This window comes from Ctenopharyngodon idella, chromosome 16, assembly GCF_019924925.1.
Source record: "Ctenopharyngodon idella isolate HZGC_01 chromosome 16, HZGC01, whole genome shotgun sequence".
In the NCBI taxonomy this organism is placed as follows: Eukaryota; Metazoa; Chordata; class Actinopteri; order Cypriniformes; family Xenocyprididae; genus Ctenopharyngodon; species Ctenopharyngodon idella.
The window spans coordinates 31,982,974-32,007,500 of record NC_067235.1 but is presented as its reverse complement, the minus strand read 5'-3'; the positions used below and the strand labels follow the sequence as shown (position 1 = coordinate 32,007,500).

Here is a 24,527-nt window from a genome sequence, read left to right as displayed (position 1 = left end):
ACATCAAGATGTGTACTTCTTTAAAGCATGACAAAAGATGATATAAAATGTACTTTAAAGGTTTAATTTGTACTTTTAGTTTGACATTATTACAAAGTGCACTAGTCATTAGTTAGAGTTAGAGTATACTTTATTGTCCTTTCCAGGAAATTTGTTTTGGACTCAAAGCTGCAATCATACACACACAACACACAATAAACAATAAAGAGAGGGAAAAAAAAAACCTACATCTTACTATTTAAAATATCAATAGATACAGGTAAAAAAGATTTTTTGTAACGGTTGCTTTTACAGAATGGGACTCTATAACGTTTCCCTGATGGCAGAAGTTGATACATTGGGAATAAAACATGATTAGGATCACTCAATATTGTCTGTGCATTCTTAAGGACCAATGATTCATAAATTAATTGAAGTGATGTGTACTCTCTTACACTTATAACTTTCATTGCAGTTTTAACAAGACGTGCAAGCTGCGATTTTAATTGGACTGAAAGTTTGCCATACCACACTTCCATAATTTAATAGACTACCTAAGACTGCTTGATAAAATAATTGCATAATTCTCTGATTTACACCAAACAACCTAAGTCTTCTTAAAAAATACAGTCGTTGCTGGAACTTTGAGCAGAGATAGTTAATGTGGGCTTTTCAAGTAAATGAAGAGTCATCGACCACGCCTAGATACTTATAGGTATCCACCTGTTCGATGATATTATCATGAATGATTACTGGACTGTAATCACCTAATCTTTTAGGGCCAACTATAATTTCCTTTTTTGAGACATTTATAATAAGATGATTTCATTAAAATGTACTCTCTTTAAGTGACCTTTTATTTAGTTAATATTATTATATTATCTGCAAGTACAGTTTATAAAAATATACTTTAAGATTTGAAGTGCACATTCGATACAATTAAGCGCACTTCTTTTTCACAAGGGTTCTAATGTGTTTTAGGAGTTCCCGCCACTCCAAGCGGCGTCCTGCCCATCCGAGACACTAACAGCTCAGTCCTACTGCAGTGGAAGGAGCCCAAAATAACAGAGGGCATTCTGGGATACTACCTGTACTGCAGTGAGGTTGGAAGTGGACAGTGGAAGACCATCAACAATAAGCCCATCACCCAAACCAGGTCTCTTCTTGTTTTATCTGGTTTAAGAGACTCCCAATATTCGTACTAAAAACTGGTTTTCTTCGCTCAGGTTTACAGTTCATGGCCTGAAGACCAATAAAGAGTATGTATTCCGGGTCAAGTCTGTGGGACTGGCGGGAAACAGCATCTACTCGGACGAGTCTCCTGCCATTCGAATCAAATCAGCGATATGTAAGTCTGACCGGCCTGTGAACCAGACGAGACCATGCAGGACAGCAGCCAGACAGCTTTAAATAGGACGCCGTCTCGTCTAAAGTGCTGCAGGCTGTCTGCTTGAGCCCTAGAAAACTGTTTATGGTCTCAGTGTGAATTGATAATTGTATGAACGAGCTTCCTGAATGGATAGAGACAGCAGGTGAAGTCTTTTGATTTAGGTTAGTGAGTGAACATCCTAACAGCCATATAGAAATGTGCAAATAATTCCTTAAAGGCTTAAGCGACCTCATACTCATGCCCTAGAAATCACCCACAGCACTCTAAAATTGTCTTTAGGAAATATAAAACTCTGCAGGTTTATACTGTAGTATTCTGCTGTTAGTAAAGTACATATGCCTTTCCAAGCTTCATTATATGGAGAAAAGCAGAAGAGGTGTGCAGACGTGATGCTCTTGTACTTCACAGTCGTGTCCAAAGACAAGCTTGTTACTCAAGAGATGTAGAAGTAGAGTTATTCTGTGTCTGGCTCAATCCTGACAGTAATAGGCTGTTGTCTGGCGGTTCAGCTTTTCTCTTTGTAATAACGGGTGATTCTGAGTGGCACTCCTGCTCTGATGTGGGTTGAGATCAGGACAGACACATCGAATACCAGAGACGCTTGAACCACATCTTACTGCTGATCAAACCATGTCTTTTTTTAAATAAATGATCACATTATCCTCACAGAAAACACATCAAGTGCTTTCGTTAATTATTAGGTTGTCCAGAAGTTCCCATCATTCTCTGAAATTGCATTAGTATTAACAGTAATTTAAGATGTTAATTTAATTGAAATGAGAGTGATTGTACATTTCTTTAGTGAAGGCCTGGTGTGTTTCAGCCCTCTTTGTAGGCAGATCTCTTCAGTTTCCTTACATTTTGAATGGAATCAAATGCAAATGGCATAAAATAAACTAGACTTAAATTTCCTGAATGAAGTTGCCTTGCTTGCAAGTCAGCAAAAAAGTTTTAGGCAAGTTTAGTTTTTTAGTCTGTGTTTCTGTGTAAATGAAATGCCGCATTGGAGCCGTTATGCCAAATATGTAGTGTTTGATTGGAGTCTGCATGTATGTTTTGTTGGCCTGGGCTGAATTAATTGCAGTAGTTTAATGCTTAGAAGTTTTAGAAGTTTAAAAGCAGGATGTTTTAGGAATATTAACATTGTGTTGTCATAAAAACACAGTAATAAATACAATGTAGTTTGTATTCTTGCATATGTGAATTTAGAGTTGAAGGGCCCTATCATACTCCAGGCGCGACTCAAGTGTTTTTTGCTAGTTTCAGCCCGACGCAGTTATCATTTTCACGTCCAGCGGCCACGTTGTTTAAATAGCAAATGCCCATCTGTTTGCCCATGGGCTTGCTGGTCTGAAAACGGGGGGTGTTCAGGTTGCATTGTTATCGTGTTGCTATTTTGAGGCAACCGAAAACAACTGCGCAGTATTGTATTTATCTTTTTGTTATTTAAAGGGAGCGTTAGTAATATGCGCCTATAGGAGGGTGTACAACGCACATACACTCTGCTCGTTACACACAGAGACGCGCAGCAGCCCACAAACATGCCAAATATTAAAAATAAAAGGATTAACAATGTAAAAGATTATTATTGTGTACATAAAGATAAAAATGCCTACATGTCATAATGGATAGTCATTGCATGTATAAGAATAACCTATTTGCAGTAATGACGAATGACATTGGCTAATTATTTGACCAATCGTGGCAATACACACATGTATTTAAACTGACTCGTCAGGTTGAGGGTGTCTATATTCCACCATGTAAATAGTGAATCCGCCATGGTGCACTAGGTACAACCCTTTTAGACCATGCGCCTGGCGCGCAGACTATTTTTTCCGTCGTTAAACTAGCAAAAGTGGATTCAGACACGCCCTAAGTGCATCTGCGCCATGTGCTTCAGACCATGTGCTTAGACCATTAAAATAGGGCCCAAAGAATTGCAGACATATTTCATCTAATATATTTTAACACAAAAAAATTACAACATTGGAACCTAAAATCATTAAATGTAACTCCACATATAATATGCTTATGCTAAGTGGTCTGATTTACCTTCTGTGGGTGACAGAAAATGAATATTACATACCTAATTTGCATAAGGTTTATTATCCTAAATTAAAATTATTTTTATTAATTGAAATAAAGCTGAAATAAAATAAAATATACATTTTTAGATTAAAAAAAAACTTAAAAGAAAATTAGAAATTGCCTTTTTAACTAACTGAAATAAGTTTAAGTTGAAGCACTAAAATTACTAACTGGAAATAAATAATAAAACTGAACTAAAAATAATAAAAATAATAATAAATTAAACCTAAATAGTAGTATTAAAAAAACATTTTTAAATATTACTATTTAGGTTTAATTTATCTTTATTTCAGTTTACTTCCAATAATAAAGAAGATCAGAAGTAAACTGAAATAAAAATAAACCTAAATAATAATAGTAAAATAATAAAAATGACAAAAGCATGTAACAAAATTACTAAAAATTAACTAAAATAAAAAATTAAAATATAAAAATAACAGCTAATAATAAATAAAATATACAATAAAAATAAAAATACAATAGTATATAAATCAACACTGATTTGCATCTTTATGTGTCGCACACTGAAACACATTCATCACAAAAAGCATTTACTGGAATTTCTGAAAGGACAGTGAGGATGCTTAATTGTTAGTCAGCTGAAACCAGGACACATTTTTACATGTGAATTTATCAGCGCATTATCAGGCCACTGGGACACACCTCGTAAAACCAGGACATTTGGTCATCCTATTAATTATTTAGGTTTTTCCAGCTGTAAAACACAGAGTGAATCAAATAATCACTTATTTGATTCATTAACAATTAATAGCAAACATGATGTGGTTCACTTCAGCAGTAATTCTACACATAATGCAGCTGTAGCTTTCTGACCTCTGACCCTCCCTTTCCACATTACTGCAGATGTTCCATCCTGTCCATCAGCCATCACTGTACTGCACTGCACTGGAGGAGAGATGGTGATTGGCTGGAGAGCCCCTGCCAATCACGGAGGAGACCCTGTGCGCGGCTACTACCTGGACCAGAGGCAGAAATCCCAGAGCACCTGGCAGGAGGTCAACGTCAAGCCCATTACAGAGAGACTATACAAGGTAGGGCTGCTCCATTATGGCAAAAATCATAATCACAATTATCTTGGTCATTGTATGCCCGAGTTACAACAGCTTCCTCTTTCATGGCAAAACACGGCCGCCACGGACACGCCCTTCGGTGAAAACTCAGGTTCTTCACAATTTAACATCACTAAGGCCTCAAGATTTTGCTCCAAGAGACTTTTTTGTAGGTATTGGGCTGTTAGATGTGTGTACCGAATTTCATACTTGCACGTGAAACGTAGTGTCAGGGGCACTTAGTTGAAATTTTGTAGGTGGCGCTATCGAGCCATTTTGCCACACCTACTTCTGAAACCCATATCAGACGTAAATTATCACCACTTCTGACGCGTGTGCAAAAGTTTCAAGCATGTTTAGGCCCTCAAAAATGTGATTCCCCTTTCATGGTGAAACATCAGACTTTGTCAGGCCGCCATGGACACATCGAAACATCGAAACATCGAAATTTGTCACGGACACACCACGGACACGCCCTTCAGCGAAAACTCTAGATCTTCACAATTTAACGTCACCAAGGCCTTTAGATTAGACTGACTAAATATGATGTTGGTCTGATTAAAGCTCTAGGAGGAGTTCGTTAAAGTACAGCGTGTGGAAATGGCAAAAACTGCCAACATTTTGCAGAGAAAATTCAAAATATCTCAATTCCTTTTGGGTTTACAGATTTTGCACCTATGGGCTTTTTTGTAGGTATTGGGCTGTTACATCTGTCTGCCGAATTTCATACCTGTACGTGAAACGTAGCACGAAGGGCGCTTGATTGAAGTTTTGTAGGTGGCGCTATCGAGCCATTTTGCCAGACCTAATTCTGAAACCCATATCAGATGTACATTTTCACCACTTCTGACGCGTGTGCAAAGTTTCATGAGTTTTCAAGCATGTTTAGGCCCTCAAAAATGTGATTCATTTCGGAGAAGAAGAATAGTGGTAGATAAGTAATAGCCTACAACAACAAAAAAATGTAATAATCAAATGTAAAATAACACTGCATAGTCTTACTGTACACATTAAATATAGATTAACCCTTATTAAAGCTACTTAAGTTATTCAGTCAAGATCAGTGAATGATTTTCCTTTGTCATTTGTTGTTTGATTATTATTAATGACACAGACAGCAGCAGGTTTATTAGGCTGCCGTCACTTTAAGAGCTGCACGGATCCAATATCCTGTTACACACGAGTTTTCTTACTCTCCAAAATACTCTCCAAAAAGGCATTTTGATATTTTTGTGTCTACGCATTTAGCCCATTTGCTTATACCCATTCGGCTCCAACTTGGAGCACGCACACAGAAAGCCACCTGGGTAACAGGGTCTCTTTTGTGGCTAAATGCGCTTTTAAAAACACTGTTTAATATCAAACACGTCCTGCAGTTTAGCAAAAGTAGACTGCATTTTACAACACTCACTTATTCAGCTGATTTGGATGTTAAAGGTGCAGTAAGCAATTTCTGAGAAACACTGTTGAAAATGGATTGGACCGAGCACCAAAACACACTTGTATCCAATTAAGAGTAAGGGGCGTGTCCACTCATTAGGGGGGAGGTGCCTGTGTTGCATAGCGTGTTTGTGAATTTTGGGCGGAGCTATCAAGATTAGGGGCGTGTTTGTTTTAGTGATTTCAAATATCAACAGCGTTTCTCAGAAATTGCGTACTGCACCTTTAAGTTTGGGCTTTTAGGGAGGAACGAAAGCGCACCACTGTGAAGGAAGGGAAAGTGCGCTGGACAGTATGCGGCAGCGGCACAATAACCGTTTAACCTTGATTATCTTGTTTTCATAATCGTTAGAAGCCAAAATCGAAATCAAAAATCAATTGCGATTAATCGCAAAGCCCTGAACTGAGCTGAGATTGTCAGTGTAAACAACACAACATAAAGTTTGTTAATTCACTGACGCATTTACCTATATGCTGCTGCAATGACTAATAATGAGACCTGCTTACATGAGTCATAAATAATGTTTACTGCTCAAAGTTTCATTACAGTTGTGTCAGGCACATCTGCCTTTGTCTAACTTGATTCTCTTACTTTAAATGTGTCACCGAGCAACCATGGTGTCCATGGAGACTTAATTAAAACTTAAAGCTCTGTTTACTTTTGATTGTTTTCACTGTTTAATTAGACCGTGCTCTAGTGTGAGCATCACATTACAGTGGTTTGATGAAAAAATGTTTCCCAATCGATTGTTAGAACAAGTGATGTTTAATTTGAGGAGCAGATAGACAGAGGCCACGGCCTTTAGTTTTTAAAGCAGGTCTCGTCATTAGTTGCTGCAGATGCATGTAAACAAACGCACCATTTAATTACTAAACAGTTACTCTATATTGTGTCGTTTATGCCGACATTCTGAGTTAATTATTGGTTTTAAGTATGATAATGAGCAAAACTATCCACAAATACAGTGCAAATTGGCGTTCCCATCTTTGACATGTTCTTTTACATAAACTATTATCTAACTGACTTAGCATGAATACTTGTTAGTTTTAAATGAATAAAATGCCTTAAAATAAAGTGATTTTGGTCCGTCCCACATCAGAGGTCTTGACCTTCTTCACTGCATTCAACAAATAAAATCAAGCAACAATAAATATATGACCAAACATAATCTGTTCAGTTGATATTCAGTAAATTATTTAATTCATTTGATTGGCAAAAAAGTAATATCTAGTCAAAAACTCACATATGATGCTAAGATGTTATTTTAGTGATTTTTATATACTATTTATTAAGTATATAGTATTTATTAATATTTTAAATTAGTTTTTATTTTGATATTTGGGTCATTGACGAATAAGTTTTTAAAAAAATAAGCGACAGAGATATAATTAAGTGTTAACAATGAGATTATGTGGTTTTTATAATCAATTAACACTGCTTTTGTCATTTTTTACAAGATGGACAAAATTTTTGTCACCAAAAAAGCCATTCAGTTTAATGAGTCAAAATTTCGGTTTTACCGAATGACACTTTTGGTTATACTGAATGACAGTATTTTCAAACAGTGCTAACAGGCTGATATCTAGCTAGCTAGCAAAAGGACAATCAAATATTTTATATTTAGTACAAGTTTTTAAAATATTACATTTTCCATATTTTATAGCGGTGGTACCGAATGACCTGAATGACATGATTTTTCAAAAAGTTAAAAGAGAGTTAGTTACTTTGCTTCACGACCATGTGGTCCTTTGCAGGTGTCTGAATGATGTCACATCCTGTCACATGATATTGACCGCTTGACTTGATCCAAAATGGTCCCTTTATATTGGTTACTCCGAATGACATCAATGAAAGTCATTTTTCAGGACATTTGTTCTCATAACAAAGCAACGACTTCTACACATAATTTTAATACCATTTTGCACTATGTTGATATATGATGTCAAAAAACATGCCAGAATAAAAAATATATACATTTATTACATTTTAAGATATTTTAATCACAAATGAAATGGCTGTATTGGCTTTTGGACGGTTAAACCGAATGACCTTTTGACACTTCAAAATCTTTAAAATACCTTTATATGTAGCAAAATATAATTAAAACCTTTTGGATTCAATAAAAGTGACCTAGTTGTACTACCTTACATACTTTGGATGTCATATCTTTGTTTTTTATTATGATTAAGGCCTTTGGACAAAAAAAAATGACCCGTCACGTCATTGACCCATTTTCAGTTTTCGATTTAATTTTAGTTTGTTTCAGTAATTTTCTTAGTTTTCATGTTTTTAATATTTCTATTTAGCTTTAATTTATTCTTATTTCAGTTTTAGCTTCATTAATTTTAGTTCTTCAACTACACTTAGTTGTCGTGGCAATATTTTTAAGGTTATCATCGAATATTTATATTTAATTTAATTTCAGCTTTATTTCAGTTAACGAAACCATTTTTAATAGTTATAGTTTTTACATTGGATTTTGCCTGTTTTATGCACTAAAATGTCTGATCACTTAGTAAAGTAACAGCTCACTTTACTTCAATAGGATGCATAATTTGAGAAATCATTCATATCTGAAGCACAAACTAAATGCCAAATTTTATGCCTGTAGTTCAATCACATCATTAAACCTAAATCTGACCAATAATAATAGTGTTGCTTGCTTTAGCAAACACCAATAATGAATCTACAGCAAAGAGAACACATTCATTTAGAACTCTTGGTAAACAAACATCATTTTCTGAAGGTTTAGTTCCTTTTCGGATGAAACCGAACATGTTTTAAGAGTTTCAAGCACTTTTTCTACTTGTGGAAAGAGTCATGAGTGCACATCGCCCTCTGATGGACTGAAATGGCCACAACAACAACCTCATGTCTCCTTCTATTAACATGTCCCCTGAAAAATAGTTTTTTTGGGTGGGAAGTAGGGGGTTGTTTTGCACAATTTGCTTGCAGGAAGACTCAAAGTACATTATGTCAATTAGAAAACACTGATCTTTGAAGGCACTCCGTGGTCGTAGCATGTGAATCCCATGTTAATGATTTCCGCCTCTCATTGAGCAGTCAGGGAGACACGCCACCTGCCCAGCCTCATTAGACACCATCAGAAACCTACACCACCCTACACTAAAATCCCTTCACCATTCCTGACGCCTGCCATCTAGTGGCCTTTCTCTGTCCCAGCAGGCAGTGGGTGGCCTAGTCTTGACGCTCAAGAGATTTGAGCTCCCAGATAAGCCTCTGATTTGATAAGAGGATTCAGGCAACAGTTAATCACAAGTCTAAAAGGCTCTAGAAGGCCTGTGTCCCTAAATCCAATCCCAATTATGTGTGGCTAGGTGGCCACTCGTGGTGATCTTTGCTTCTCATCACAGAAACCAATGTTTATCGTATAAGTACCTCTCTGGCCTAATGGTCTTCCATATAGACGTCAACCGGCGGATCAATGCACTGAAGGCTTTTCTGGGCAGGGGTGTTATTGTTAACAGAAACTGAAACTAAAAACAATAAAGAAACATTTTCATCACTTGAAATAATATAAAAATAAAATGTTTAATAATTTTTTTTTTCAGCTAGTTGCCAAGATGTCATTTTTCATTTTCTTTTAGTTTCACTTGAAGTACTAAAATAACTAAAATTGAAACAAGGAACTATAGTGACATGTTTTTAAAAAACTAAAAATGCCAAGAACACACAAAAAAATTACTAACCCTTTAACTAAAATTATGAAAATTATCATGTTTTCATATGAAATAATGAAAATTATGAATATGAAAACTGAACATTTAAAAATAAAAACTAATTCAAAATATTAATCAAAACTAGAAAGTAAAGTTCGTCAGGACAACCTTTTTATGTTGGCTTGACAAAGCTTCCTAGCATCATGTTGTTAGCATATCTTAACATGTGTCTAGTGTCATTTTGAATTTTGTTGCAAGTTTTAGTACATTGCAAGAATTTTTAGCATTTTGCTAACATGAATTAGCATGTTACTAGAATGATTTAACTATTGCTAACATGTTGGTAGCATGTTTTAACACTTTGCTAGCATGTTTTAACACATTTTTAGTATGTTTTAGCACATTGTTAGCATTATTTAGCATGTTGCTATCATATTTTAACACATTGCTGGCATGAATTAGCATGTTGCAAGAATTTTTAGCATTTTGCTAGCATGAATTAGCATGTTACTAGCATGCCTTACCAATTGCTAACATAATGCTAGCATTTTTTTAACACTTTGCTAGCATGTTTTAGCACATTGCTAGTATGTTTTAGCACATTGTTAGCATTATTTAGCATTTTGCTATCATGTTTTAACACATTGCTAGCATGAATTAGCATGTTGCTAACATGATGTAGCATTCTGATGGCATGCTTTAACATGTTAACATTTTAACACGTTGTTAACATTATTTAGCATTCTGTTACCATGTTTTAGCACATTGCTAGCATGAATTAGCATGTTGCTTGCATTAACAAACACATTGCTAACATGATTTAACATGCTGATAGCATGTTTTAGCACATTCCAAGCATGAATGAGCATGCTATAGTGTTTTAGCACACTGTTAATATGAATGAACACATTGCTAGCATGTTTAACACATTGTTAGCATGAATTAGCATGTTGCTAGCATGTTTTAACACATTGATACTATGAATGAGCATGTTTTAGCACATTATTAGCATGATTTAGTATGTTAATAGCATGGAATAGCGTCTTGCTAGCATGTTTTAACACTTTGATACCATGAATGAGCATGTTTCTAGCATGTTTTAGCACATTCTAACATGATTTATTAAATAGCTGTAGTTATTTTTAAAGATGCTTTCAGCTACCAGTAATAGTGTCGTCTTCTCAGCTGCGTTTTTAAATGCTTTTTCCATTTAAATAAACACTGAAAATGTAAAAACAGATTCTGTCTGAGTCTGCTTGTATATTATTAACACTATACTGTCTCTTTTTACAGATGTTTTTGATTTCAGTTGTTGCTTTGGCATTGTTTTCGTTTTGTCTTCTATTTTAGGTTTCTCTTCCGTTCATTCAGCCACATCCATTTTTTTCCATTATTTGTCTGTTTTTAGGTGACAGGCCTTCAGGAAGGGAGTTTTTATCAGTTTCGTGTCTTCGCGGCCAACATCATTGGACTTGGCGCCCCCTCTGAACCCAGTGAACTGCTTTTATGTGAGCGCTGGACGATGCCTGAGCCTGGTAAGATCATGCACAAGTAGTAATGGGAAGTTTACATGTTTTTTCATTCATTAACAGTTCTTGTAGCGGTTTCTGAATTTCCATTCCTGAATAATCTCTAGTGAACAAAATATATCGTACTCTTTTTATTAGAGCTATTATGTATAAGTAAGCAGATGGTATTATAAATATTTACACTTTCGTTGTTGTCTTTCATATTTATATGTTGCACTCTGTTTTATGTAATACTTGATCTATAATTGTGTTACTCTCCTGTTGATCTGTTTATCATGTCTGTTATTTGTTCTCTGGTTTCTTGTAGCAATTTTGAGGAAGAAAGAATGGAAATTCATATTTCATAAATGTAAACTGTGCAGTTCTTGCAAAATTAAGGTTATTTTACCAAATGACATTTATTTCATTTATATTCATATTTATTGCATAATAAGTCAATTTTATTATTGAACTTTTTATTTATTTATTGCACAATTAATTACACTTTTTAATCCCAGGAAACTCAATCATATTTTATTTCTCTGAACTAGACCACGTCTGGCATAGACTAACATGCTGTTTTTATATCATTAATCTTTTGATGTGTTTCAGTGTTTTATATTTCATAATGACTTAATCTTTACAGTGTGCTTCACTAGAGTGCATCTCTCTGGCACAGTTACAGAATTCAACAATCGATAAAAGTAGTTTTGCTTCCTTTGTGCTGATTCACTTGTTTGCAATTTTTGCGGGTTATTTCACTTACAGCACATTCATTTAACAAGAGAGAGTGGAGACGGCTGATGGCACACTACATTTCTCCTTTGGTTATCAGTTGTATGCCTTGGCATATTGTGAGCTAGATGATTTATTTATTTTATTGTGTGTAATATGTTCAATAGGATAAACACAGCTCAAATAAAGTGGTGTGAATATAAGATATAATGATGGATAACTGAATGAATGTGTTCATTTCTTGCAGGTTGTCCATATGATCTGGAATTTAGAGAAGTGAGGTGCAGCTCTCTGGTGCTGCTGTGGGCGGAGCCTCTGTACAAGGGCCAATCAGAGATCAGTGGGTATATAGTGGAGATGAGTAAGGGGGTGGGGTCTGAGGATTGGACCCCTGTGACAAGTGAGCCGGTGACAGAAACTCACTTAAAGGTTCGTTTAGTTTCTCTTTTTGCAGTACATTTACCAGGTTTGGGCAATATTCAGAATTTAGGATTTTGAATTGAATCGCAGTCTAATTCTACGTCATTATTACAGGTGAATAAGGTAAAAAAAAAAAAATGTAACTAATAAATATCACTATACTTCCCCAGATTAATCACAGTACATTAGGACAATTGGTTTGTATTACAAGTGTTCTGAAATGTTATGTTTAAATATGTAAATAATGCATTATCTAATTAAATATGCACTAATTTGCAACATTTCCAGAATAGAAATCTGGTTTCAGGTTCTTGTTTCATTTTGTTGACATATTTGAGTTAAAGTTTTTTTTACAGAGGGGATCAGTGTTATTTAAGTATAACATATAGTTTCATTTTGAATTAGCTTCTTTTTTTTTTAGTTTTCATGGAAATTTTGGTTTAATTTTCTAGTAATTTTATGTGCTTTTGCCATTTTATTTGTTTTTGTTTTTTAATATTGCTAATTAGGTTTAATTTATTTTTATTTATTTTTAGTTTTTATTTATTTCCAGTTAATACATTTAGTTCTTCAACTTAAACTAATTTCATCTTATTGTCAAGGCAACATTTCACATTTTCGTTTGGTTTAATTTTTGCAACTAATATTTATGGTTTTTTTTATTATTTTAGATTTATTTCAATTAACAGAAATGTTTTTTAAAAGTTTTAATTAATGATAATAACCCTGTGTTGGATATCTCTGTTTATCACTCTATAAATCAGAAAATACTGTCAACAGCCAGAAAAATATAAATTTTCAAACCATATTTTTAGGAATAAAACAATATATAAATCAAGTTAATGATATATGAAGAAGCCCTTCTGTAAAACCCTTTAGATAGGAATAAAACTGTAAAGTCTGATGTACCTAAAGCTGCTGAAGTGGAGATTTCTGACAAACTCACCTTTAAAGATATGTATTATAATTGAAATCTACAGATGCAAATAGATAAAATGCAATAAACACTTAAAAGTGTATTTTGGATGTTTTCTTTCCACTAGTCTGAAAGAAAACATGTTATGGAAGCAAAATAGCCTTAAATCTTAAAATCTTAAAAAAACATTTGCCTGCAGTGTCTTGGATTAAAAAGCGTCTTAATGCCGTTCTGAATAGTTACATTTGCATCCAGTCCCACAAAAGCTTTGTAAGAGGAGTGACCTGTTTTTGGATGGTTGTTGTTCAGGTTTCAGGTCTGCAAGCAGGTCAGACGTACCGCCTCCGTGTGTCTGCCGTTAATGACGCTGGAGTCGGCATGTCTTCTGTGCCGTCTGAGCCAGTCAAAGCGCAGACTAAAGCAGGTCAGCTCCCTGGAAATCTGCATAATGATTTCATTCTCATTTTACACTGAGTTGTGTTTAACTCTATCCTGCGTTTGCCACCAGGAACCAAAGAGATTGAGATCGGAGTTGATAATGACGGCTTCATCTTCCTGAGCTTTGAAGCTGATGACATGGCTGATGGAGATGTCTTTAAGTGGAATAAGAACTACGGAAAAGCTATTGATGCTGGACGAGCCCGCTTGGAGAACAAAAACAACAGGTCTTTTGCACATATTTCATAATATGAGCACACTTTTTCAGTAGCTTTGGGTTCTGGAAGTATGTTTCTCATTTATTTTTGCCATAGGGATTTCCAACAGTTTGACACTAAAGAGTTCTGAACTATGAATCAAACCAACCAACATTCAAACTTTGATTTAAACCAAAAAAAAGACAGAAGACTGCGAAATTAAATTTTTTTATGAGCAAATGATACTCATTCCATGAAGCATTGCAATGAATTAATCAAAAACCGACACTACAAAGTATAAGTATAAAAACAGTATATATTGAGTTAATTAACATGTATATTAATTACCTCAATATATGCTATATACAGTATATATGTGTGTGTATGTATATATATATATATATATATATATATATATACACACACAAACTTTTATGTTAGATGCGATTAATCACGATTAATCGATTTGACGGCACTTATATATATATATATATATATATATATAAATGTTAGATGCGATTAATCGATTAGACAGCAGATAAATAGATAGATAGATAGATAGATACACAGCAAAATCCCAGAGTTAAATCAACTCTGCCTAGAGTACATATGGTCCTTCTCTAAATAGTGTTAAAGTAACACTGAAGCAGAGTTAAAGTCAGTTGTAGTTTTTGTTTCTCTCTTTTCTTCAGTGATTCTGCTTGTTAACAGCAGGTGTTCATCATTAATGCTCAATCATCACTTAATTAATCGCTTAATTATCTCATTAACTTTAACTCTGCTTCAGTGTTACTTTAACACTATTTAGAGAGGGACCATATGTAGTCTAAGCAGAGTTGATTTAACTCTGGGGATTTTGCTGTGTAGATAGATAGATAGATAATTGTGTGTGTGTGTGTGTGTGTGTGTATGTATATATATATATATATAAAACACCTTAAACACTCGTTCAAAAAATAAAAATTGTCAACATTTAATAAGGAAAAGAAAATCTGGATCTTTAAAGAACATCCTGGTGATTCTTTTCCATATAATGAAAGTAAATGAGGGACAAACATTGTTATAAAATGTCCCATAAAAGTAGTTCATATGTCTTGTGTTGAATATTCCAAGTCTTCTGAAGCCATATGATTACTTCCAATCTGTTGAAGCTCTGAAATGCACTACAAATCCTACAACTATTTTAAAATTAATCTTTTTGCTTCAACAGAAGAAATAAATTCATACAGTTTTGGGTTCAAGTAAATGATGAAAATGATTTGTTTTGGGGAAACTGTACCTTTAAATAGTCTATAAAACTGGTCCAAATGTTGGTCTCCCAGGTCAGTTCTTACCTTCACGGACGCCTCAGAGCAGGATTTGGGCCTTTACACAGTGGAGCTGAGCGGAAACCCTGACATCTCCTCTAGCTTCACCTTCACTGCGGAGGGTAGATATTCATTCCTATCTCTGCATAATGCATTACCTGAACACGGTGGCGTAAGACCTTGTGCATCTGTTCAGCATGAAAACTTGATGCATAACTCGTCTTTTCTTAGTTTTACCCCAGTATTTTATCATCCGACCATTGATTAATGTTTTGTCAAGCCCCTTTGCCCTAAACCATGTTGTACAAGATCACCCTATGCAAAGTGTGACTGTTTGTGTCAGATATCTTGTATTTATAAGCTGCATGACAAACATAATCTTTATAGAGATACAGAAAGAGAATACAGAGAGGTTTAACTTGAAATCTTATTTGTAAAGATGTCAGATCATTCTGACAGCAGCCGGTATCTTTGTCTTGATATTGTGGACTGCTGCAAGTGATTGAATTTGACTTTGCAATTGTGCCATTTTCTTTCTCAGATCTGGAGAGGCTGACAGAACTCAGCTGGCATGTCAGAAACCCGTGTAAGTGAATCAAATGCACGTCAGAAACTGCAAAAATGTTCAGAGAATCTAAACAGAGACTGAGATACACCAGATTTTGGGCAAGATGTTTTAATGTTTTGGCCGAAGTCTCTTCTGCTCACCAAGGCTCCATTTATTTGATCAAAAATACAGTAAAAACAGTAAAATAGTGCAATTTAAAATAACTATTTTCTATGTGAATATATTTTAAAATGTAATTTATTCCTGTGATTCAAAGCTGAATTTTCAGCATCATTACTCCAGTCTTCGGTGTCACATGATCCTTCAGAAATCATTCTAATATACTGATATATTTATATATACAAACATATAGTTTAAGAGCGTAGGAAGTAGGCAATGCATCAGAAAGTTCTCTAGTTTGTAGGCACCTTAAATGTTTTTTAAAGTATATTTTTCTTATATAAAAAGTGAATGGGTGTGATGACTTTATGTGACAGACTGGAGTCGTGGATGAATGAACAAAGACAGAATGCCAATTTTTCCTTTATTGTTTTAAAGGGGACATATCATGAAAATTGGACTTTTTCCATGTTTAAGTGCTATAATCGGGTCCCCGGTGCATCTACCAACCCAGAAAACGTGAAAAAGGACAACCCAGTAACTTTGTTTTGGCAAGCCTTTCTCTGCAAGCATGTGAAAAAACGAGCTGCTCAGATTTCACTCCCCTGGTGACGTAGGAAGGGGATCTTATTATAATATTACCACACCTTAATCTGCACCTTTCCACTCACAGCGCCGCCATTTTGTTTTCTCAAGTGTAAACGATGTACCAGTTATTTTGGCTGTGTGAGATTCTCCAGCTTTGTTGTTGTTGAGTAACTGAGCTGTTAAAGCTCCGCCCTCTTCTGGAAAGGGGGCCGGGAGCAGCAGCTCATTTGCATTTAAAGGGACACACACAAAAATGGCGTGTTTTTGCTCACACCCAAATAGAGGCAAATTTGACAAGCTATAATAAATGATCTGTGGGGTATTTTGAGCTGAGACTTATATTACATATTGTGAAAAGGGGCATAATAGGTGCCCTTCAAATCTTTGTACAAATCTCTTCCTCATTTGGCAGTGATCGCTCTGAGGTCTGAAGGCTGGCAGGTGGACGTGACGGAGCAGGGAAGTATCCGTCTGTGGCTGCAGACAGAAGCTCTCAGCAGTGCCGCGGTTCTTCGGCTCATTCTCAATGACAGAGAGATCTCCAGCACACCGGTAACCGGCTCCAATCACATTTTGTGCCGTCTAATTTGATTTTGACATTAATAAAGTCGTCTGCATGTGTATGTTCCTTCATTTCGTCTTTCATCAGCGACTTCTAAAGAGCTGTGTGGATATGTGTGTCCTGCAGGGCCGTAAGATTAACTTTGACAAGGCACAAGGTCTGGTGGAGATCCTGTTTGATCAACTCTCACAAGATGATGAGGGCTCGTACACCGCGCAGCTCAAAGACGGCCGGGCCAAGAACCAGTTCACACTGGTGTTTGTGGATAAGAGTATGTTTACAATATAACATTAAACTACGAAGCTGTTATTTGATTGAACAAATAAGAAGAAGTGATGCAAATGTATTGTAAAATAGAAAGCAGCCGTATTTGCATGATTCTTCAGTGAGTGGAATCCTGTTTTCAACACTGATAATTCTTGAGTATCAAATCAGCATATCAGAATGATTTCTGAAGGATCATGTGACTCTGAAGACTGGAGTAATGATGCTGAAAATTCAGCTTTGAATCACAGGAATAAATTACATTTTAAAGTATATTCACATAGAAAACAGCTATTTTAAATTGCAATAATATTTCACAATATTACTGATTTTATTGTATTTTTGAATGGTAGCATATGTATATTTATATACGCTACTGATCAAAAGTTTAAGGTTTGTACAATTTTTTTTTTTTATGGTTTTGCAAAAAGTCTCTTCTGTTCACCAAGGCTGTCATCAGATGTCATTTATTCTTGTGATCAAAGCTGAATTTTCAGCATCATTACTCCAGTCTTTAGTGTCACATGATCCTTCAGAAATCATACATTTCATACAAAATACCCCAAGATACATTTCTTTTTTCTTTCTTTTTTTTTTTTTTTGAATGAAATGCATTTTATAACGTTAATTATCAATTTTTAATCACCCACTTGATGCAGCAAAACTCAAATTCAAACTCAGTTTTTCTGATATATCTGACGACAGGCCGAAGGTCATACTGAATATTTCTCCAGATTTAATCTGAATTCTTCTCTTTCATTGTTTGTCAGAGTTTAGGGACACACTGGCCAAATCTGTGGCCAACAGACGGAACTGGAAGAGAAAGGCGGGTGAGTCGACAAACAGATCTAGAGACCAATAATAACAGATGAACAGAGAAACCACGTCAGCAGATGCACAAATGTATAAAGACAATTACGAGAAGCTCTCATGCACCGCATGAAGAGCTAAAACACACTGTAGCTACTGGCTGACTTTTACAATTTAATCTACAATAAACATGTGGACATCAGAATTGAAGTTAAAATCGAGTTTACAACAAGCTCTCATTTGTTAACAATGCATTACCTGACATGAACTAACAATAAGCAATATTATTATATGCAATATTATTAAGCATTTAGTAATCTTTATTAATGATGGTTAGGAAAAATATATTTGATCATGTTAGTTCACAGTGCATACAACTTTTGATTTTAAAAACATATTAGTAAATGTTAGTTAACATAAATTACCATTGTTAACATTGTTAGTTCATGTGAACTAGTAATGGAACCTTGTTGTAAAGTGTTAATCATAATATTTTTCAAATACTACTGATTCAAGTCAAATGACTGTGTGTTTTGCTCTCCAAGGTCCCCATTTCGAGGAGTTTTTGTCATGGACAGTGACCTCCAATTGTGAAATGATTATAAAGTGCAAGGTAATGATATTTCTTCACGAATGACAATGCATCGGCATTTAAACAGTATGACAACCCGTGTGTCTACGGCTGCAGGTCACTAACGTGAACAAAGACACGCGTCTGAAGTGGTTTAAGGACGGAGTGGAGCTTCCTCAGGCCGTGTACGAGCCCTCGGGTGTCAGTACGTTCACTGTGCCACAGGTACGGCCTCCATCACATTCACCCTCAAACCCATATGAGAACAGAGACAGGACATGTTAAGGGTTCAGTACAAGTTCAACAGAATTTGTGACATAATGTCAGAAAAGTTATAAGGGTGATTTAGTATTAGAGCTGCAAAACAAACCAATTTTTACTTTAAAACTTCATGGAATTGCTTTGGCTTTAACATTTCTGCTTTTACACAAATAAAAAATAAGCTGAAATAACTTCCTGTGGTAATCAATGTTCTGCCACAAATTCTGTCGATAAATCTTCACCTGTACCGAACCCGGAACATTTCTTTAACTCTGCGTCTAATTGCCTGATAGAGGAGAATTCCTTCCACCAATCTTCCTGGCACTTGCCGATTAAAGGGCTATTAGTGCGTAATTGTGCCTGGACTAAGACTGGCCCGTGTTATTTGTCATCATCGCTCAGGTGACGAGGAAAGAGTTGGGTGTGTACAGGGCTGTAGTGAGCGACAGCAGAGGAGAAGACGACAGTGTCCTGGAACTGATCGATGATGGTGAGAACATCATTTTTACTGTCTGTCACCTCACTCTGACATCATTGTGTACTAGTAAGATAGTATCATATAAATAATATACATACTAATATAAATAAACCTCAATAAATGTTGTTAGATTATTACTTAAAATAATATCTTATAACCATGAAAACTAAACTTTAAGATTTCAAAGTAGTCTTTTTTTAAATTTTCTAGAGTGCTTAAAATATATATACTATATATTTAAAATTCATATAATATATATATATATATATATACACAGTGGCAAGAAAAAGTATGTGAACCACTTGCAGAATCTGTGAAAATGTGCAAAATTTTAACAAAATAAGAGAGATCATACAAAATGCATGTTATTTTTTATTTAGTACTGTCCTGAGTAAGATATTTTACATAAAAGGTGTTTATATATAATCCATAAGACAAAAAAATAGCTGAATTTATTAAAATGACCCAGTTCAAAAGTATGTGAACCACTGATTCTTAATACTGTGTGTGGTTACCTGGATGATCTACGACTGTTTTTTTGTTTTGTGATGGTTGTTCATGAGTCTCTTGATTGTTCTGAGCAGTTAAACTGAGCTCTGTTCTTCAGAAAAAAATCTCCAGGTCCCAAAAATTCTTCAGTTTTCCACCATCTTTTGCATATTTGAACCCTTTCCAGCAGTGACTGAATGATTTTGAGATCCGTCTTTTCACACTGAGGACAATTGAGGGACTCAAACACAACTATTAAAAAAGGTTCAAACATTCACTGATGCTCCAGAAGGAAACACGATGCATTAAGAGTCGGGGGGTGAAAACTTTTGAACAGGATGAAGAGGTCCAAATTTTTCTTATTTCGCTTGAATATCATTTTTTTTTCATTTAGTACTGCCCTTCGGAAGCAACAGAAGATACTTGCATGTTTCCCGGAGACAAATTAAATACAATTTACCTTGATCTTCAAATTCCAAATGTTTTCACCCCCCATCTATTAATGCATCGTGTTTTTTTGTTTCTGGAGCATCAGTGAATGTTTGAACCTTTTTTAATAGTTGTGTTTGAGTCCCTCAGTTGTCCTCAGTGTGAAAAGACGGATCTCAAAATCATTCAGTCACTGCTGGAAAGGGTTCAAATATGCAAAAAATGCTGGAAAACTTAAGAATTTTTGGGACCTGGAGATTTTTTCTGAAGAACAGAGCTCAGTTTAACTGTTCAGGACAAACAAGAGACTCAAGAACAACCATCACAAAACATAAAAACAGTCGTAGATCATCCAGGTAACCACACACAGTATTAAGAATCAGTGGTTCACATACTTATGAATGGGATTATTTTAATAAATTCAGCTATTTTTTTTGTCTTGTGGATTATATGTAAACATCTTTTATGTAAAATATCTTACTCAGGACAGTAATAAATAAAAAATAACATGCATTTTGTATTATCTCCCTTATTTTGTTAAAATTATTAACATTTTCACAGATTCTGCAAGTGGTTCACATACTTTTTCTTGCCACTGTATATATATATATATATATATATATATATATATATATATATACATTTATATAGTGTTTTTTTTTTTTGCAATATGATTTTTATTATTAGTAGCAGTAGAAATACATTTACTGAACATGTCTTTATTAGTCTCTATCACACAGATGCCATTGTAGTATAAGTGGTTTATTTTTATTTAAGTGTTTACAGTGATTTTTATTGAGGACGAAACCTGCAAAAACAATAAATAAATAAATAAATACGGAAGTAAATAAATAAATAAATACATAAATAAATCCACATATTCCTGTATAAATAAATATATAAATATTAAATGTGCAAGGAGATAAATAATTAATTAAATAAAAGGAATGTTGGGGGAAATAAAAAAAAAAAGTGCTAAAGGAAATGCTAAGCTTAAAGTTGACTTTTTTTACTTTAAACCGTTTATTCATTTTTGAACGTAGCTTCATGATTATTTTTCCTTGGCGCAACATGCTAATGAGAGGGTGTCAATCAAACATCAGAAGGCGGTCTCTATGCCGCCATTGGCTGATCGTTGTAAAAGCACCATTGGCTGACAGTGTTGAAAATAGTTGTATACAATCTGCTGATTATATTCTCTTCAGAATAGATTCATCTCTAAATGCTATAGGTCGCTTAGCAGCTGCATTTGATGTGGCTGTAGATCCGTTTGTCCGCTAAAAGAGCGCAGTTGATTTGATATTCGCTGCATATTTGCCTAGGCTGCTAAAGGGACCGTCTGCAAATTCCACTCACAGTTCAAAAATATTATTAAATATTATTTTTAGAAAAAATTACTGTAAGTCACCTGGGTTTTTTCATGTTCCAAAGCTTGCAGTACATTCCTAGTGACCAGACTGGCTTACTACATAATTGTGTACTGTACATACATTAAGGTAGGTATTGGCAAAATTTCACCTGCAAGTCAGTCTGGTCACGAGGAATGAACAAGGTTCCATTTGCTAACATTAGTTAACATTAATTAACAATAAAAAATACTTCTAAATAATGTATTCTTCATAGTTGATATTCATTTCTACATTCACTAATACATTATTAAATTAAAAAATACTTCTAAATAATTTATTTATCTTAGTTAATATTCATTTTAACATTTACTAATACATTATTAAATTCAAAAGTTGTTAATATTATTTTATGGACCTGAACTAACAATGAACAGTTAACAAATGTATTGTTCATTGTTAATGTTAGTTAATGCATTAACTGATGGAACTTTATTTTAAAGCGTTACCAAAAATGATACTAATATGATCTTTTGTTTTTATTTTCCTCAGAATTTGAGCGTCTCATGCAGCAGCTCAGTAAACAGTGTGGTAGGTTGATGTCATGATGTTTCAGACGCTCGTGTTCATTTGATATGGTTGTTAGTAATGAGGTCCCGTGTCCCACAGCGCTTTCTGCTGGTCCAGTGTGGATCCAGTGCACTGCTCAGGGCTTCAAGCTCTATTGCTCCCTCAAATACTACCTGAGCTACATAAAGACCAGCTGGTACTTCAAGTGAGTTTTTAATAATGATGACGAATCCACACAGAATTCTGCTTCAGATTTCACATGACCAAATCTTTTAGTAGTCTACTTGAAATTAAGCCAAATAACTGATCCTAACTAATGGAGCAGAATGCTAAAAAAAAATTGCAATCTTGATTCAAACACCCACGCTGTCTTATCCTTAAATGACAATGATTCGGCTTAAACCTTTGACAAGTACAATCGAACAGCGAACATTCAGATCTGCATTTGCGCTGCTGCTGAGTCAGAGAGAGCAGTTGCCATGTATAAGTATGAAACAGCGTCTTTTCAACCACACAGTATTATTATAGTAGGTGGCGACAAGAGACTGATAAAAATGTATTTGTCATTGAATCATTTATTTAAGAGATTCGTTCAAAAACGCTGAATCATACTGTTAAAGGAACACTCCACTTTTTTTGAAAATAGGCTCATTTTCCAACTCCCCTAGAGTTAAACAGTTGAGTTTTACCGTTTTGGAATCCATTCAGCCGATCTCCGGGTCTGGCGGTACCACTTTTAGCATAGCTTAGCATAGTTCATTGAATCTGATTAGACCGTTAGCATCTCGCTCAAAAATGACCAAAGAGTTTCGATATTTTTCCTATTTAAAACTTGACTCTTCTGTAGTTACATCGTGTACTAAGACCGACAGAAAATGAAAAGTTGCGATTTTCTAGGCCGATATGGCTAGGAATTATACTTTCATTCCGGCGTAATGATCAAGGAACGTTGCTGTCGTACCATGGGTGCAGCAGGCGCAATGATATTAATGAGAGTATAGTTCCTAGCCATATCGGCCTAGAAAATCTCAACTTTTAATTTTCTGTCAGTCTTAGTACACGATGTAACTACAGAAGAGTCAAGTTTTAAATAGGAAAAATATCGAAACTCTTTGGTCGTTTTTGAGCGAGATGCTAACGGTCTAATCAGATTCAATGAAGTATGCTAAGCTATGCTAAAAGTGGTACCGCCAGACCCAGAGATTGGTTGAATGGATTCAAAAACGGTAAAACTAAACTGTTTAACTCTAGGGGAGTTGGAAAATGAGTTTATTTATTTTCAAAAAAAGTGGAGTGTTCCTTTAACAAGTGAAGTCTTTATGAGTTGAGTCATTGAATCATTCACTCAAACCGATCTTTTTTCAAACCAAAGAAAAGAATTTCAAATTAAATATTTTTTTCAATTGACTGCAGCAATTAACATTTTGTCAGAATCTCTAGTAAATTACAAGTTATTTTATTTAGTTGTCTGTTCAGAATCGTGGGAGAATCATGATCTCCATTTTAAACAAAAAATTGTGGTTCTGAATTTATCCAGAATCGTGCAGCTGTACTACATAAAAAAAATACTAAACAAAATCAAGACTGAGCTATGCACAGTGATTTTATAGCTTTTTATTATTATTATTCCTCTACCAAAATTGTAGAAAAAAAATATAAAAAGTTGTCAGTTAGCTCAGTTCGGGGTTGTTATAGTTAACTAAAACTAAAACCATCAAAAATAAAGACTTTTATTACTTAAAAATAAAATGAATGATACAAGTAAAATATAAAAACTAAACTTTTTTTTTTTATCTTGGTTTAACTTGATGTATTAAAATAACTAAAACTGAAATAAAAATGATATAGACACATTTAAAAAAAAAAAAAAAAAAAAACTACCAAAAATGACAAACACACAACAAAATTACTAAAACTTTATGTCAAATGGAAAATATAAAGACACAAATTAATTCTATTAATATTAATAAAAACTATAATAATATCTCAATGATGCTAAAATAACACTGGTTCAGATATTTTTTTATTTGAGGGATTTACAGTCACATTCAGTCTTTTTTTCCTTTGATCATTTCATTTTCTCCCTGTGACAGAGACAAGAGAATTGACTTGGAGGAACGGACCAAGCCTGGCAGCAGCATGCAGAAGGTTTGGATTGAGATATTTGGCCCCACTGAAAGCGATAAAGGGAAGTACACCCTGGAGATGTTCGACGGCCAGGAAACACACAAGCGCTCTCTGGATCTGTCTGGACAAGGTACAGCGGCACAAAACATGTGACTCGTGCAGGAGATTGAATTCCCCTGAAGCCTAAAACATC

General features: G+C 34.7%; 1 protein-coding gene across 2 annotated transcripts in view; it reads left to right on the top strand.

Annotated features, from left to right (window-relative positions):
• Positions 1–24,527, top strand: part of myom3 (myomesin 3) — a 73,565-nt gene that overhangs the window by 45,768 nt on the left and 3,270 nt on the right. For both annotated transcript variants that reach the window (XM_051865339.1, XM_051865338.1), the window contains 18 exons: positions 961–1,135; positions 1,206–1,327; positions 4,325–4,512; positions 11,060–11,186; positions 12,142–12,323; positions 13,540–13,654; positions 13,739–13,895; positions 15,188–15,294; positions 15,714–15,758; positions 16,840–16,979; positions 17,116–17,260; positions 18,024–18,083; positions 18,609–18,676; positions 18,752–18,859; positions 19,298–19,385; positions 22,190–22,228; positions 22,307–22,412; positions 24,301–24,464. In XM_051865339.1, the coding sequence (XP_051721299.1) occupies positions 961–1,135; positions 1,206–1,327; positions 4,325–4,512; positions 11,060–11,186; positions 12,142–12,323; positions 13,540–13,654; positions 13,739–13,895; positions 15,188–15,294; positions 15,714–15,758; positions 16,840–16,979; positions 17,116–17,260; positions 18,024–18,083; positions 18,609–18,676; positions 18,752–18,859; positions 19,298–19,385; positions 22,190–22,228; positions 22,307–22,412; positions 24,301–24,464 (2,136 nt within the window). The remainder of the gene's footprint in view (positions 1–960; positions 1,136–1,205; positions 1,328–4,324; positions 4,513–11,059; positions 11,187–12,141; positions 12,324–13,539; positions 13,655–13,738; positions 13,896–15,187; positions 15,295–15,713; positions 15,759–16,839; positions 16,980–17,115; positions 17,261–18,023; positions 18,084–18,608; positions 18,677–18,751; positions 18,860–19,297; positions 19,386–22,189; positions 22,229–22,306; positions 22,413–24,300; positions 24,465–24,527) is intronic.